Below are 13,819 nucleotides of genomic sequence, written 5' to 3' on the forward strand. Positions count from 1 at the left end.
CAAAGATCTCCTCCGCCTCAGCCCTGCCCAGCACGGCCACGACGTGCCGCCCAGTGCTCTCGCCGACGCGAACCAACCAATGGCGAGCGGTAGACCTACGCTTAAGCCGAGCCAATGAGTCAACACGAGCCACCCACGGTAGACCTCCGTAACCATAACTCGCCAACGGGCCCACAAGTGCTCTCGCACAGCTCGTGACTCGCGGTAAACCTACGGCGAAGACTGAACCGACTCGCCAACCGGCCACTCGTTCGGGCGCTCTGACCGCAACCAACTGGGCAACCGGCCACTGGTACGAGCCCCAGCGATGGCCGTATCCCAGCCCCACACACCACCCCAGTGTCCTGCCACACCCCGGTCACGTTTTGATCGCTCGTCAGTTCCGGTGTTCAAGAGGCACATTCTTGCGCCCTTGCAGCCGTCCCCCCCGATCTCGTTGCTGCTGCCACGGGGGGCGGCACGCCACGGCACACGAAATCCGTCGGAGGGGAAACGAGAGAGACACGCGTGACCTCGCGTTCGTCGGGCCTTCTCGGGCGGCGGCCACGCCCTCGCTTGGGACAGCGAGTTGAGGGGGGAGGGGTCCAGGCTTCACGGCCGCTACGTCCTCGCAACACTTACAACGTAGTTGACGGGGCCCAACTCGGCCGCGGCTCGCTCAGCATTGACGCAGTTCGGAGGTGGCGCCGAGGGGAGCCGCCGGGTAGTGCAGGTGGTGGCCCCCGCTGCAGAGGCTCTTGGCTGGGGGCGGCAGAATGAGGCCACCGCCCCCCCCCCCCGCCCCTTTCTCCCAATGCCGGTTCCTGCGGTTCGGCACGGGGAGGCGGAAGAGGCGACGGCACGTCAAGAAGTTCGGCGTGGAGGTCAGAGGTCAAGAAACGCGAGTCTGCTGGCTACCGGTGGAAGCTGTCCGTCGATGAATGGCCACGAGTGAAGTTCCACTTGCTTGTGATTGATTGTGGCCAAGACTACACACACGATTTGTTCATGTTGAAGACGGCATTGCTCGTAGCCGGCAGTAGAAAGAAATTGCCTGTTGGTAGACCGCTTGCTCGCAAATTGGTTGATCGGAGAAAGCGGCGCTTGCACTCGATTGGTCGATCGTACGGATCGCCCACGTGCGATTGGTCGACAAATCGTGGGTCGGGTCCCACCGCCCACTCGTACCGCGCGCAATCGTGGGGGCAACGGCCCGACCCTCAAAATGTCAACGTGCCACCACCGTCGTCGAGCACTCGCGACCTCCGCTGGGGCTCGCGGAAGGTCGACCCCACAAAGGAGCCCAACCCCCCCCCCCCCCCCCGAACGTTCTCCCAAAGTCACTCGCGCGGGAGCAAGCAAACGCTACAGCCAACGCGACATTTAAACCTCGGCGGCTCAAAACAAAATATTACATACACGGTATACACATAAATTACAGTTACTGTCGTTGTGTCGCCAAGGCGACAACACGCAATCCACGTGCTTCCTCGGCCGACTCTTCAAGTAGAGCAACGCGATCGCTGTCCAGACTCCAGCTGAAATGATCAACCCCGCGGGTTTTTTCTTCGTCCCTTCCGGAACGGCCGGTTCAGAGACCAGAGGATCCACCCGCCTCACCAGAATCTCTCCGGAGCGTTCCCCCCCCCCCCCACCCCACCGTGGCCGTTGTTGGGGCACGACATCCCAAACATTTAGCTCCGCGTGCTTCCCCGGGAAGGCAACCGAAACGTCGGACATTACGCACCAAACGACGCACGCCAGAACCCAAAACGACAGCGGGGATGGGAGAGGGTGCAGGGGAGGGAGGGGGAACTGCGCACAACGCGGTCGGTAAAACGCACACGGCGCACGACAGACGACTCAACGGCGAAAGGCCGCACGAAGGCGACGGACACCGATCGCACCGCCGCCCGCACCGCCCCAATCCGCGCTCTGTGCGAGAGCTCTGCCGAGGTGCGACTGCATCCCCACGGAGCGGCGGTTCCACGCGCGAGCGTTTACCGTGCAAAACCGTGACAGTCCGCATATTCCCCTGCCCCCTCCACCACCACATCACCCACTCCACGAAAGCGAGTCCCCCCTGGTGAAATTTGTTCGAATCATTTTTGTGAGACACGAGTGGGGGGGGGTCGACTTCAAAAGCCGCCGTGCGGGCGCCACTCACGCCCACGGCTCCCCCGGCGACGGCGTTGCGCGTTTCCAACGATCAAAAGTGCGGCGCTCAGATTCTGTGCGCGCACGCGCGTACCCCCCAACGTAGCAACCATTTCTCCAGCGGCACATCCCAACCGAGCCGGCACAGGAGAACCCCCCCCCCTCCACCGCCCCTCTTCCAGCACAGTGGGTCGACGCACGGCAGGGTCGCGGGCGAGGCAGCGGCCGCGCCGGCGGAGAAGACGTACCGGGAGAAGCGAGCGCTCGCGCGTCCACGCTCCGTTCGGCGGCACCAACGCCGGCACTCGGTCGTGCGAAGCAGCGCAAGACGGCGCTGGACCCACCGCACGCGGCAGCGCAAGGGGCTGGCATTTTCAAAACCTCGCACCGCGCAGCACGCGCGCACTCACACACACTCACACACGAGCATCGCCGTCTCTCGCCGCAACTGCTTTTGAAATGGACAGCAGCGTCGGGACATACTAAGTGCTTTACGTCCAAATTAGTTTTTTTCACAAGGGGATTTTTTTTTTTACTATCGAGGCGCGAGCAGCAGCAAAATAAGAAAAAAGCACGCAGCAAAAAGAATCCAAAACACGACACAAATCCACGACCTCCGTTTCATCCCCAGCCGTGGCTATCCGCGAACTTAGAATTTGCGAGCCACCGTCACAGCCTCGGGGACGCCGTTTTACCCGGCGCTCGCAGCTTGGGGCATAATAAGCCTCAGTCCCCGCAGGATCTCGGGAGTGAATGAATCCCAAGCCATTCCCACCGAGATAAACTACAAACTTTACCAGGTGAGGCCCACTGAGCTACGTAGCTCTTTTTCAGAAGCAACCTGGTCACAAATGATAGATCACCGAAGTGGCTCATCATCCTCATCACGTGGACAATTTATAGCAGCTAAATACTCTAACAGGCGTGATGTCGATTCTAAATGTGGAGGGAAAAACCGGAGGACCCGAAGAAAAATCCACGTGACCACAGAGAGAGACACGCAAACTCCAAATCTACAGCAACAGCAGCAGGCGTCAGGGCCTGGGATCGAGCCCACGACCTCCTGTAGACCAGGCGAGGGAGTTGATTATATTGGTAGTTTGTGCCGTCCGGGCTGTGCGGTTTATAGATCTCAACCACGTTTGCTCCGCTAACCCCGAATTAAACGTTGGCAAAGGTCAAAAATTATATTAAAATAATACCAACTTGATAACTCGCAAAGGTTCAGCGTCAATAAAGTAGGATTCTGCCGAGTAGGCAAACCAAGTAAACGAATTATCTCATGGAGCGGCACATGATTACGTGGCATATGAAACAATAATACAGTAATACAATCTATCAACAGCAAGAGGAGAATCGATGAATCCGTGGTGGGTTTGGGTAAAAATAAAACCGAGTGGGTTCTCTAGTTTTTCAAGTCCACGTTTTAAAATCGTCGATGTTTACACTCAACAAGGATCCGACGATGCGTGTCTGGTCGGCATTCGAATAATCGGTGATTGATCGATGGCCGGGTGGAGTAGGGTCCCTCCCGAGACACCAACGAGCAAGCCCCTGGGGCGTAGGTGCACCAGTTCACGACCCGGTTTGTCGTGAATCTCGAATCTCAACAGGGGTTCTCACCTGCACTTAACCCTCTCATGCACAGAGTTATACACCATTTGTTTTCTTTTTGGTGGGGGGGGGGGGGGGGATGGGAAGTAGGGGGATAAATGTCATTTGAGGAGTTCAAGGAACGTGTTGAAAAATCATTTCTCGTTTAGTTCTATAAATAATCCAGCTGGGTGGGTCAGTGGTATAGCGAGCAGCTCACAATTTCAAGTGTAAATCCAGGTTGGGAGGGGGTGGGTGACTCAGTGACTCGGCCCATCATTCCTCCCGAGGTCGATAAAACAAGTACCACTGTGGGAAAGCCAACAGTGGGTTTTGTCCGATGGATAGATTCACACCTGCCATAGGAATTAAGAATTTCCAACACTGGCTTCTGCAGGGCTGTAAACAGATGATGAACACTGCATCGATGCTCATCAGAGCAGGAAATTACTTTAGACTTTTTTTTCCCTTACGTGTAAATAACAGTGGCCCACCACCTGTGAACATGACGCATGAGAGGTTTAAGCGGCGTGCTGAACGGGACATCCCACGCCACTTTGGCAGTTGTGACAGCGACGCGCACAGAAGCAGAGACGGAGAAACAGCCGGAAGATGCTCCCCCCCGCCTGGTCGCGGGAGACCGAGCGGTCACACGGGACGCACGCGGCCCACTGACAGACAGACAGGGGGACGCAAAATGCGGACATTTTGCCACGGGGCCTCGTGCAAAAGAGGGCCCCAAAACAGACGCTGGCGCACGGCGTCACGGCCCCCAGCCCCCAGCCCCGGCTTTCCTCTCCGAGTCTCAAGAGTCTTTGATCGTGAGGCTGAGAGCTGGCGAGGCCTTCCCGGGTGAATAAGAGGCGGTCACAGCCAACCCATCGCCGGGCTTCGTCTTCCCCCGTTTCGTTATTTTCGGACTCCCGCACGGCGCGCCCAACGGCACCTCAACTCGCGGGGAAGTTTCTCCGGTTAGGTTCCACGCCGCACGCGGTTTGGGGGCCCGCCGACCGCACACGCTGGGGCCCAGCAACGTCAACACAAAAATCTCGTTCCACACAACTTGCCAAGGACGAAAATAAAATAATATTCACGAAGACGACGGGAGTAAGAATCTAAAATTAACTTAATCACAGCTGAGCCGAGTCCAGGCCCATCTTGTAAACACAAAACCTGCCCACTGCTCAATTGAAAAGAATCGCTCAACGCTCACGCGGGGGTGGGGGCGGCAAATGTCGCCGCCCCCAAGTCTGCCGAGACACTAGGTCTGCACTCGCACGCGCAAAGACAAAGATCCCCCAGGTAGCTCGAACAGACTGTTGGGGCAAGTGCTGTTAAGCAAGCACCAGTGAAGGCCGGCACGGCACACGAGCGGGTGGGGTGGCTGGCCGCCTTTGTCTCCCTGGTGGCGATGTTTACTACGCACCGTACCAGCTACTCATTTGAATGAGGCCGAGTCGATCCATGGGGAGCCCAGAACCGGTTCGGTTAATCGTCACTGGTGGTGTTGGCCGTGAGCAAGAATCTCGGGTCACCGCCGAGTAAGCAGCGCAGCTCACGAACAGCTGCACGACCGCTCACCAACACTCGTTCTACATTAGCACACTCGCACACACATTCGCACACACTCGCGCACACACACGCAGATCCCCGAGCGTAGCCCGAGATGCGCCGTTAGCAAGCGCCTATTAAGGCCGGCACGGTACAGTCGAGCGGGTGATGTGGCGGGTACCAGGCCCAGCCGCCTTTGTCTCCCCTGTGATGATGTCTACACACCACACCAGGTACTCCATTTGAGGCTGAGTCAACCTCGGGAAGGGACAATGACCGATTCAGATAAGTCACCGGTGTTGGTGGCCGCTACACTCCGCGCGCACGCAACACTCGACGGCCTCTGCCGCTCCCCGACGTTGGGAGCGAGCAGCGGCGCGCGTCTCGTTTCGCGAGCGGGGGAGCGGGGAGCGCGTGGACCGCAGCGTGCGAGCCACAGGCGCGACCACGCACACAGACCGTGGGCCACGGCCGCCTGTGGGTAGCGGCGGCGGCGGCCTGTGCCACAGGTGAGGAGGCAGCACACCCACGCCGCTACCCACAGGTGAGGTGGCAGCACACCCACGCCGCTACCCACAGGTGAGGAGGCAGCACACCCACGCCGCTACCCACAGGTGAGGAGGCAGCACACCCACGCCGCTACCCACAGGTCAGGAGGCAGCACACCCACGCCGCTGGCCACGCCGCACGGAGAGGGCAGCGCAGCACGTGGACAAACTCGACTCCGCCCCAATATTTGAACTTTTCCTTCTATTTTTTTTGCATTATCGATTTACATAATTTTTTTTACAAATGCATATTATTAGTACTGTATTTTTGCTTATCTTTCTTAAATTAAAGTTAACATTATTAACAGTACTTTTAAACGGCATCTATGTAACACCTTAAGATAGATTTTATATATATATATACACAACATACTCTATTATACTTCCCCCCCACCCCCCACATTTCAAAAGACCGGGAACAGGAGACGTCATCGCGAGGAAAGCCGTCGACGGTGGCGCCGCTCCTCGACAAAGCGAGGAGCCGGGTTGGCCTCAGCGGCCGACGACATTCAGCAGCGGGACAAGAACATTCCCACCAGAGCACGTGACGTTCCTGCTGAAATCGACACCACTGTTAATACCAATCCATAACATTCCTGCCAGCACCGAAAACATTCCTTCCCCAAGGGACCTCCAATATCCCGCTACACTTGGGGTATTCTCCTTCCACGGCCCGCAATGTCACAGACGGGACCGGTGACATTGAAACAACATTCCTACCCTGGGGGCACGACATTGTCGCACAGACGAGTCGGATACTTTACGACGACGGGAACTTCGAGGTTGGGGCACCCGCTACTGACGTGCGCCCACTCATCGCTACATCACCTGCCCCGCCTAGCGGGGGGAGGGTACCCTGACTTAGAATGGGGCAGGAGCATCGCCCCTAACCCCCCACCCTCCGCATGCCCCCCTCTCGCTCGACTCCTCTTCCTTTCTCATTCGCTCTCTCTCCCACCCTCTCATTCGCTCTCTCTTTGGTAGTTAAATGCAGTGTTTTGTTTGTTACGCATCGACTCACGAGCCGTTATAAAATCAAAAGCCGCGAATAATAAAACAATCGTACAACCCTTAGAACTACCACGGCGACGGCAACAATTATAATACCTGCAATCTCTGCACTACCTATGTGGCAAGTTGCCTTAGTTTGGCTCTACGAGCATTTCAGAAAAAACGCACCGAACTATAGGAGCATTTTTTTACACGTTCATCATGAACACGCACGCACGTCACGCACGGAGGACCTTGCATAATATACGACACCGGCATCCCTAAAGCGACCTCCAAACACTGCATGATGCACAAGGTCGAAAGGTCGCTGGGCGAGCACGAAACGCGCGAGAAATCCGCGGAAGCGCCTCGGGTGGCTTGGGCAGAACCCGGCGTTCGCTGGCGGCAGGGCGGCGGCGACGTGCGGTGGGGAACGCCGCCGCAGCCAATCGGTGGGTCCGAACCCGATCCCTAACCCCAACCGCTAACCCCTGGTTCCTCACCACCAACCCTTATTCCTCAACTCCAACCCGACCCCTATTGCGCACCCCTACCCTAATCCACAAGTCTCCCCGTAAACCCATCTTTGCTTTTCCTTGACAAAAAGTTAACGATACCCCGATCTACCTTCATCAAGCCTACTCGGGTACCCCATCTCTGGTTTAAAACAAAGTCAAACAAATCGACTCCAATGAACACCCACCCCCCCACCCTCCCGGACACACCCAACTCCGATTGACCGCGGCAGGCCGGCGAACACCGCGAGTGCTGACACCGGCCACGCATTTGAGGGCGGAAATGTGTTTCCCCAACGTGGGAGCTGCAGCGAGTAGCAGGGACTGCAACGGGTTGCACGAGCCGAGCGGATTCCAGCGCTGCCGATGAAGAGAGCGCGCATCGACGCCACAGCGGCCGGGACGGCTCGCCCAAGTCACGTCGGGGTTGAGCCTGGACGGTGTTTGGGAAGACACGGGCAATGCCTCTGGATAACCGCGTGAGATGCAAACGAGATGCGGCTCGACACCACTCACGCAACAAAATCATTTAGATGGCAGGGGCAGTGCCACGAGAATAGAGGGGTACTTAGAGTAGGGGAGAGGTGAAACCATTGGCTGCATGCGTGCGATTAATTTGGAGAGTACGCGACAGGGGCTGCTACGTCACACACAATGCAAACGAACGTACTCAACAACCGTGCTCAACAACAACAAAAAACCCAACACAAAATCCCTAAACAAAGAAAATGTCAGATCATGGCTCAAAATCGGGGAAACACAAGTCCTCCTGCAAATGCAAACTGCGTGCATCCGGGGCGTTGTTGCAAGGCCTCCCTAGGAAGAGAACGAACTCCAGACCGCTTGGGCCATGCCGCAAGTCCCACGGACTGCCCCAGCCACGCAACGGCCGACCCGACGGGCGCCCGTAGGCGTTCTCGCTCGACTTACAAGCGGGAGGCGGGAGAACGACCCCCCCCCCCCAACCCAGCTGGGCGAGGGAGGGGGGGCAGCACCCGCTCAGCGTGAACCGTGCCGCGGAGCACGCAACAACACGCGTCGTCAAACAAACTAAAAACCGCGCTCGCTTTTACCGACTGGTCGGGGAGCAGCGCCATCCAGAATAGAAGGCACCTAAAGACCGCGCCCATGGTCTCGCCGCACAGATGAGAGGAAAAAAAAACACTAAATCAAAACGCGCGGCTTCGTACGCACGCACCAAGCCTCTGCGATAGTGTCAACGTAAAACGACGACGCTCCAGGGATCTCCGGCAACCGCGCACGTACTTTGTGCCGAAACGGCCCAAGCCTCATGCCAACGATTCGGCCAAACAAAATCTCCGTACGTAACCGAACGTGCCCCCCGTGTTCGCGTTTAAAAGTCCCGCGTACGACGGCCTCTTTCGGTTCATCCGAGCGAGCTGGCACGACGCGCACGCGAGGAAAGGCGCGGGGGGGTGGGGGGGGGGTTGGGACCGACGGAGGTGGTGGTGGCGGCGGCGAGGGTGGGTGGCAATTCCCACGAATGTCTGCGGCTACGAAGCTGCCCCGGAGACCCCCATCGGAGTGCCGCCAATGCGTCTGGGGGGCTGTGGGTCGCCGTCAGGTCCTCACGTTGTTTCAGCCCAGATTTTTTTTTTATAAATGTTTTTCATGTTTTTTTTTATTCCAAGCATCTGCGGCGATAAGCAAGCGACACGTAGTTTTATTTTCTACTTTTATAAAAAGAGACCCCCGCCCCGCCTCTGACCGCGACACTTCATCTCAGCCACGTGTCACCGCAAGAGGCGACACAACAGCCCCCCGTCATTAACCAGCCCCCCACGAAAACACACGGGCCCCCCCCTCCTCTCACAGCCCCTCACAGATAAAAGGCTCCACAAAACCTCTTCAATTTCTACAAGTTGCCGCCGCCACCACCGCCATCGCCTACGTCGCCAGCGCCTCACCCCACGCGCCAGTCGACCATCGCCATCGGCGTGCAAGTTGTGTCCTTCTCCATCATTGGCGGAGGTCGTCGAGCGAGAACGAGCGGAACCGCACGAGAGCCATCGGGCAAAAACCCTCTGGACGTCAGCCCTCCCCTCCCGCGCTCGCGGCGACTGCCCCCGTGCGCCGCCAGGAGTCGCGGTGCCAACTGAGAACGGGACGTAGCCGTCGACGACACATTCGGTCAAAATCTTAAAATTCAGAATCCGAGCAGGGGGGGGGGGGTTGGAGAATTCGCCAGGAAGAAGGCCCCTGGCCTTTGCGCTGGCGACTGCTCGGGGGAGGAGGTGGGGGGGTTCATTTGCTCGAAATGAAAATGATTTTAGCCCCAGGCCAGAGAACGCTTCGTCGCATCGGCGACTGCAGGCCCCTCTCGTCACCGGCGGCAAGGGTCAGCCTGAGCAAGCGACACGACCGAGCAGGACCGGGACGCGCCCCGCTGTGGCACGGCGTGAAACGGGGGGGGGGGGGGCCACCAATTCCGGCAAGAGCTGCGTGAGCAGAGCGGCTGGGGCCGCGCGTGAGGTAGCGGTTGGCAGTGCGGTGCGGGGGGGAGACCCCCCCCCCCCGACCTCTTCCCTGGGAATCCCCCCTGCCCCCCTGCGCCCCCCCCTCCTGCTCCCCCCCCCCCCCCCCCCGCTTCCCACTCCACCAACCTAAACTGCGCCGTCGCAGCGGCGTTCCCGGCACAAACGGCCGAGAGAGATCGCGTCGAAACCTCGGAAGCCACAGCGGCGTCGGCGGCTCTTCGCGTCGGTTGCAGAGCCGCCGACGGTCAGCGGGGGGGGGGGGGGGCAGAGAAGCGAGACGACGGGGCGACTCGCAAGGGGATCCTTGTTCGGCCTGGTGGGTCACGGCGAGCCCGGCGGCGGTACGCCAGCACGTCAAGCGGCACTTGCCGAGGGGCTAGGATCAACCGGCGACGATCGACATGCAAGGCGAGGTCCCCGCCAGGTGCTTTTGCCGGATAATTGATTAGAAAGTTTCGAGTAGCTAAGAAATTTAAATGACACACACGACCGTTTCCCCGACGCTAAAGCTCTGCCATACGCGCTTCCAGGACACCCTCCTCTCAGGCAATCCTTAAACCCAACGTCACTCTTACTTGCACGCTCATTCGTGCTCTCTCTCCACACCGCGCACAACAGCAACGACAACACCGGCAAGACAGCGCGCACACAATGTCGTTACAGCGCCACGTCGTTACAGCGGAACGCCGACGCCCGTCTTGTGGCCGTGACGAGGATCACCGCTCTCAGGGGTGGGAGGGGGAGGTCAGAGTGCACCGGGTCGCTGGCCCACACTCGCGCGTGACGCTGTTAGTGTTCGGGTTTGCGGTTAAAGTCATGGCAGGGTCAGGATATTACAGCCAGGCATACACTGGAGGGTCCTGGAGAGCATCCGGTGTAAGGTGGCGGTGGGGCCTACGAGCGTTCGCGTCAACGCCAGCGCGAGGGTTAGAGCTACGGCCGCTGCCACGCGTCAAGGACAGAGGTGGATTTGTTTAACGCTTCCACCGCGACATCCAGGCCGGTCGATAAATCCTGGCCACCCCCCCCCAAACTCTGTTGGGGAGCCAAAGCCGAAGCAATCTAAGGCAAGTTGCAGCAGCCTGCTCAACACCGCATCACACCGCGCGCTCCGTGTACATCGCCAACAACGCCCGCCCGCTCGCCTATTTACATCGAGGGTCTGTTCGAGAGTCCAATCGGTTCAACAGCTCTGCTTCGGTTTTCAAGTAGTAAGAACGTCCAGTTATGGCTTAGTTACCCGAGCAACCAGATCTTCCGCTCCGTGCTGTTCGGCTGCCCCGCGTCCCGCCCCTCCCGTCTCCAGCGCGTGTTTGCGTCTCTCCCGCTGCTGCGTCGCCCCCAGGCGTGATTGTCCACCACGTTATTGCACATAAAACTCGAGCGAGCTGCTGGGGTTAAGGTTGTGGGGGGGGGGGGGGGGGGGAGGGGCGGCACGCTGCTCAAGCGGAGGAGGTGGCTCTGCTGTCGCGTCCAGGCCTAACGTTTTAAACATTAAAACAAGCAAAATAATTACAGGCCACACTGATTGGGCGAGGCGCGAAGAGAGGCGGATTAATTAGCGCGTTCGGAAGCGATTTAAAAAATAAAACTTGATTTTGTTTTCAACTAACAAGCCGAAAGGAACAAAAATCATTAAAAAATAAAAATGTGAAAAGTAGATGATGATGATAATAACAATATATATTTTTGTTGTTTTGTTTTAACTTCCCGCGGGGCATCTGCACGTGAAGGCAAGGTCGCGGCCTCGCCCGCCCCGGCTTACGGATCGCACAAAGGGTCAAGGCACTTAAGGAAATGCAAAAAAAACTAAAATAAAAGTACGCACGCAATGAAAGGACGATCGAACCGAAGAAATTTAAAGAGTATCCTGAATCAAACGATAAAATCATCTCTCTTTTTGCAATCGACATCGCATGTAAAAAAATAACATTTTCCTTTAAGTTATAACAAAGTGTTGAACATTAGCCCAAGCAACTAAGAACATTTACGAGAATTAAAACGTGCTGCGATTCGCTCCGCTAGCCGATGCACCTCTGCGGTGCCGATCGCCGTTCCCATTGCTCGGGCAAACACTTTTTCTTCTCCACAGGCCCGCAGTAGCGCTGTCCTATGTACACATTTTTTTACTTTTATATTTTTTTTCAAAGCGTTTTTTGTTGGTTTTGTTGTTTTCGTCGCAGGTTGCTGCTCTCCGTACTTCGGCGCACCCTAGCGATTCTACGTGAACATTAAAAACTTAAAGGGACCGCTAAAAGGAAGCAAGAGCAAATTGATCTTCGCGAGTAAAAACGAAAAGAAAACGAACGTCATCCGATCCTTGCACGCGCAAGAGACAAATCAAACGAACACTATCCTGGGAGGCGGCGCAACAAAAACAATCGTCCCTTGTCAACCTCGCAGCGTGCGAAATGCACCAACCATACTACAGCTGAATCGGAAACAAGGAATACAAATTTAAAAAAATGCAACAAAAGTGTATTTTTCCAACCCTAGCTTCTCCTCGAATCCACCCGAAATTCATCATCATCAGCAGCAGCAGCAGGGAGGTGGGGCGGAGAGCAGCCGCTGCCGCCGGCAAGTTGTCGCTTCGGCAAAGAAGACGCGTAAGAAGGTGATGGCGGCGCAGGAAACAGGAAAGCGCCAGGCAGTGCTGACCCCGCTTAGGCCTGGGTGGCTACAGTTCTCCTCACCCCCGCCCACCCCCACACGGAGGCAGGAATCGGCTGCCGGGTTCGAAGAGAGGCGCGTGGTGGCGGGCGGCCCATGGTCGACCATCCGAGCCGAGGGTGGGGGGGGGGGGTGTCGGGCGACGTCCGCCCCGCTCGCCCCCCCCGGTGGCGGCACCCGCCGCTCTCTCGCTCTGCCGCTTGCGCGCCCGTCAATCGGCGAAGCCGCCCGCGGTCGAACCCGAGGTGGCGGCGCTGCCGCCCCCGCCGGCGGCCGGCAGCTGCTGCCCGCCGAAGCGCTCGTTGTAGCGCGGGTAGTTGCGGCGGGCCGTGGGGTAGCGGGCGGGCGGGTGGAACGGGTAGCGGCGGCCCCAGCCGGGATTGCGGCCGCGCGGTTCGCGGTGGTAGCGCCCTTGAGTTGGGCTTCCGCCGCCGCGGTCGCCGTCCATCCCGGCGCCGCCGCTCTGCCTCGCTCTGCCCTCGCCTCCTCCAGGAGAATCGACGGGAAGCTGAGCGACAGGGAACGGGAGACGGACGTCACGGGGACGAGCACACGGCGAGCTCCCGCGCTAACCCCAGACTGGCACAGTTGACTACGTACAGTGCGAAAGAAGTGCACCGTACACACGGGCAAAGGTTATGCGTAAGCACCTGAAATCTAGATCGAAAACTCATTTCTTTCTAAATGCTTTTTGTGTTCAGTTTGTCGTCCTTTCCCCCGCACCTCCGATTACCACAATTGGCTACGTAAGGTGCGTGATACAAGAGACCAATGGGCGAAACCTCTCTCTACGTCTACTCGACGCGCCCACCACTGCCGCCATTCCCTCCCCCGACCCCAGACGCTCGCGGTTTCACTCACGCCGTCCGAGTCGTGCGCTCCCGAGGCCGCCGCCGCCGCTGCGGGGCCGTTCTCGGCGTTGCCGTCGTCGCGGGTGCCGTGCGGGCCCTTGTCGGCGGCGGTTGCCGTCGCCGTGGCCGAAGGGGTCGGAGCAGGGGCGGCGGCGGCCTCCGGCGGCACCGGCGGCGCGCCTGACGGGGCCTCCTTGGGCGGCCGCTTGCACACGTCGGCGTAGCTCAGCTTCTTCCCCTCCTGCGGAGCGAAACGGGCGGCGCGATATTGCGGTTAAGCCCGACCGAGCTCGTTTGATCTCATCTCACGGAGATTCATAGAGCAGCGCCTTTGTACAAGGCGCTTCACGATAACTGTAAAGTTGTGCGTGAGATGACGGCGGTGATGAGGAGTGTTGGTATAGCTGTGGCGACAGTGAGGAAAGGTGGGAGTGGTTAAGGAGGGGTTGGGGTCGTGATAGGGAGGG

At 58.3% G+C, this 13,819-nt stretch overlaps 1 protein-coding gene across 3 annotated transcripts in view; it reads right to left on the reverse strand.

Moving 5' to 3' along the window:
* Nucleotides 1-9,933: 9,933 nt before the first annotated feature.
* LOC133358340 (basic proline-rich protein-like) overlaps nt 9,934-13,819 on the reverse strand; it is a 37,588-nt gene continuing 33,702 nt past the window's right edge. For 2 of the 3 annotated variants that reach the window (XM_061576614.1, XM_061576615.1), the window contains exon 16: nt 13,454-13,593. In XM_061576614.1, coding sequence (XP_061432598.1) covers nt 13,592-13,593 — 2 coding nt within the window. In that variant the 3' untranslated portion in view covers nt 13,454-13,591. Of the gene's footprint in view, nt 13,010-13,362; nt 13,594-13,819 lie in introns of those variants that run through there. The other variant, XM_061576616.1, reaches the window with a different exon arrangement.

The sequence above is a fragment of the Lethenteron reissneri genome, chromosome 61 (assembly GCF_015708825.2).
Source record: "Lethenteron reissneri isolate LAM-NWPU_2019-01 chromosome 61, ASM1570882v1, whole genome shotgun sequence".
Classification (NCBI taxonomy): domain Eukaryota; kingdom Metazoa; phylum Chordata; class Hyperoartia; order Petromyzontiformes; family Petromyzontidae; genus Lethenteron; species Lethenteron reissneri.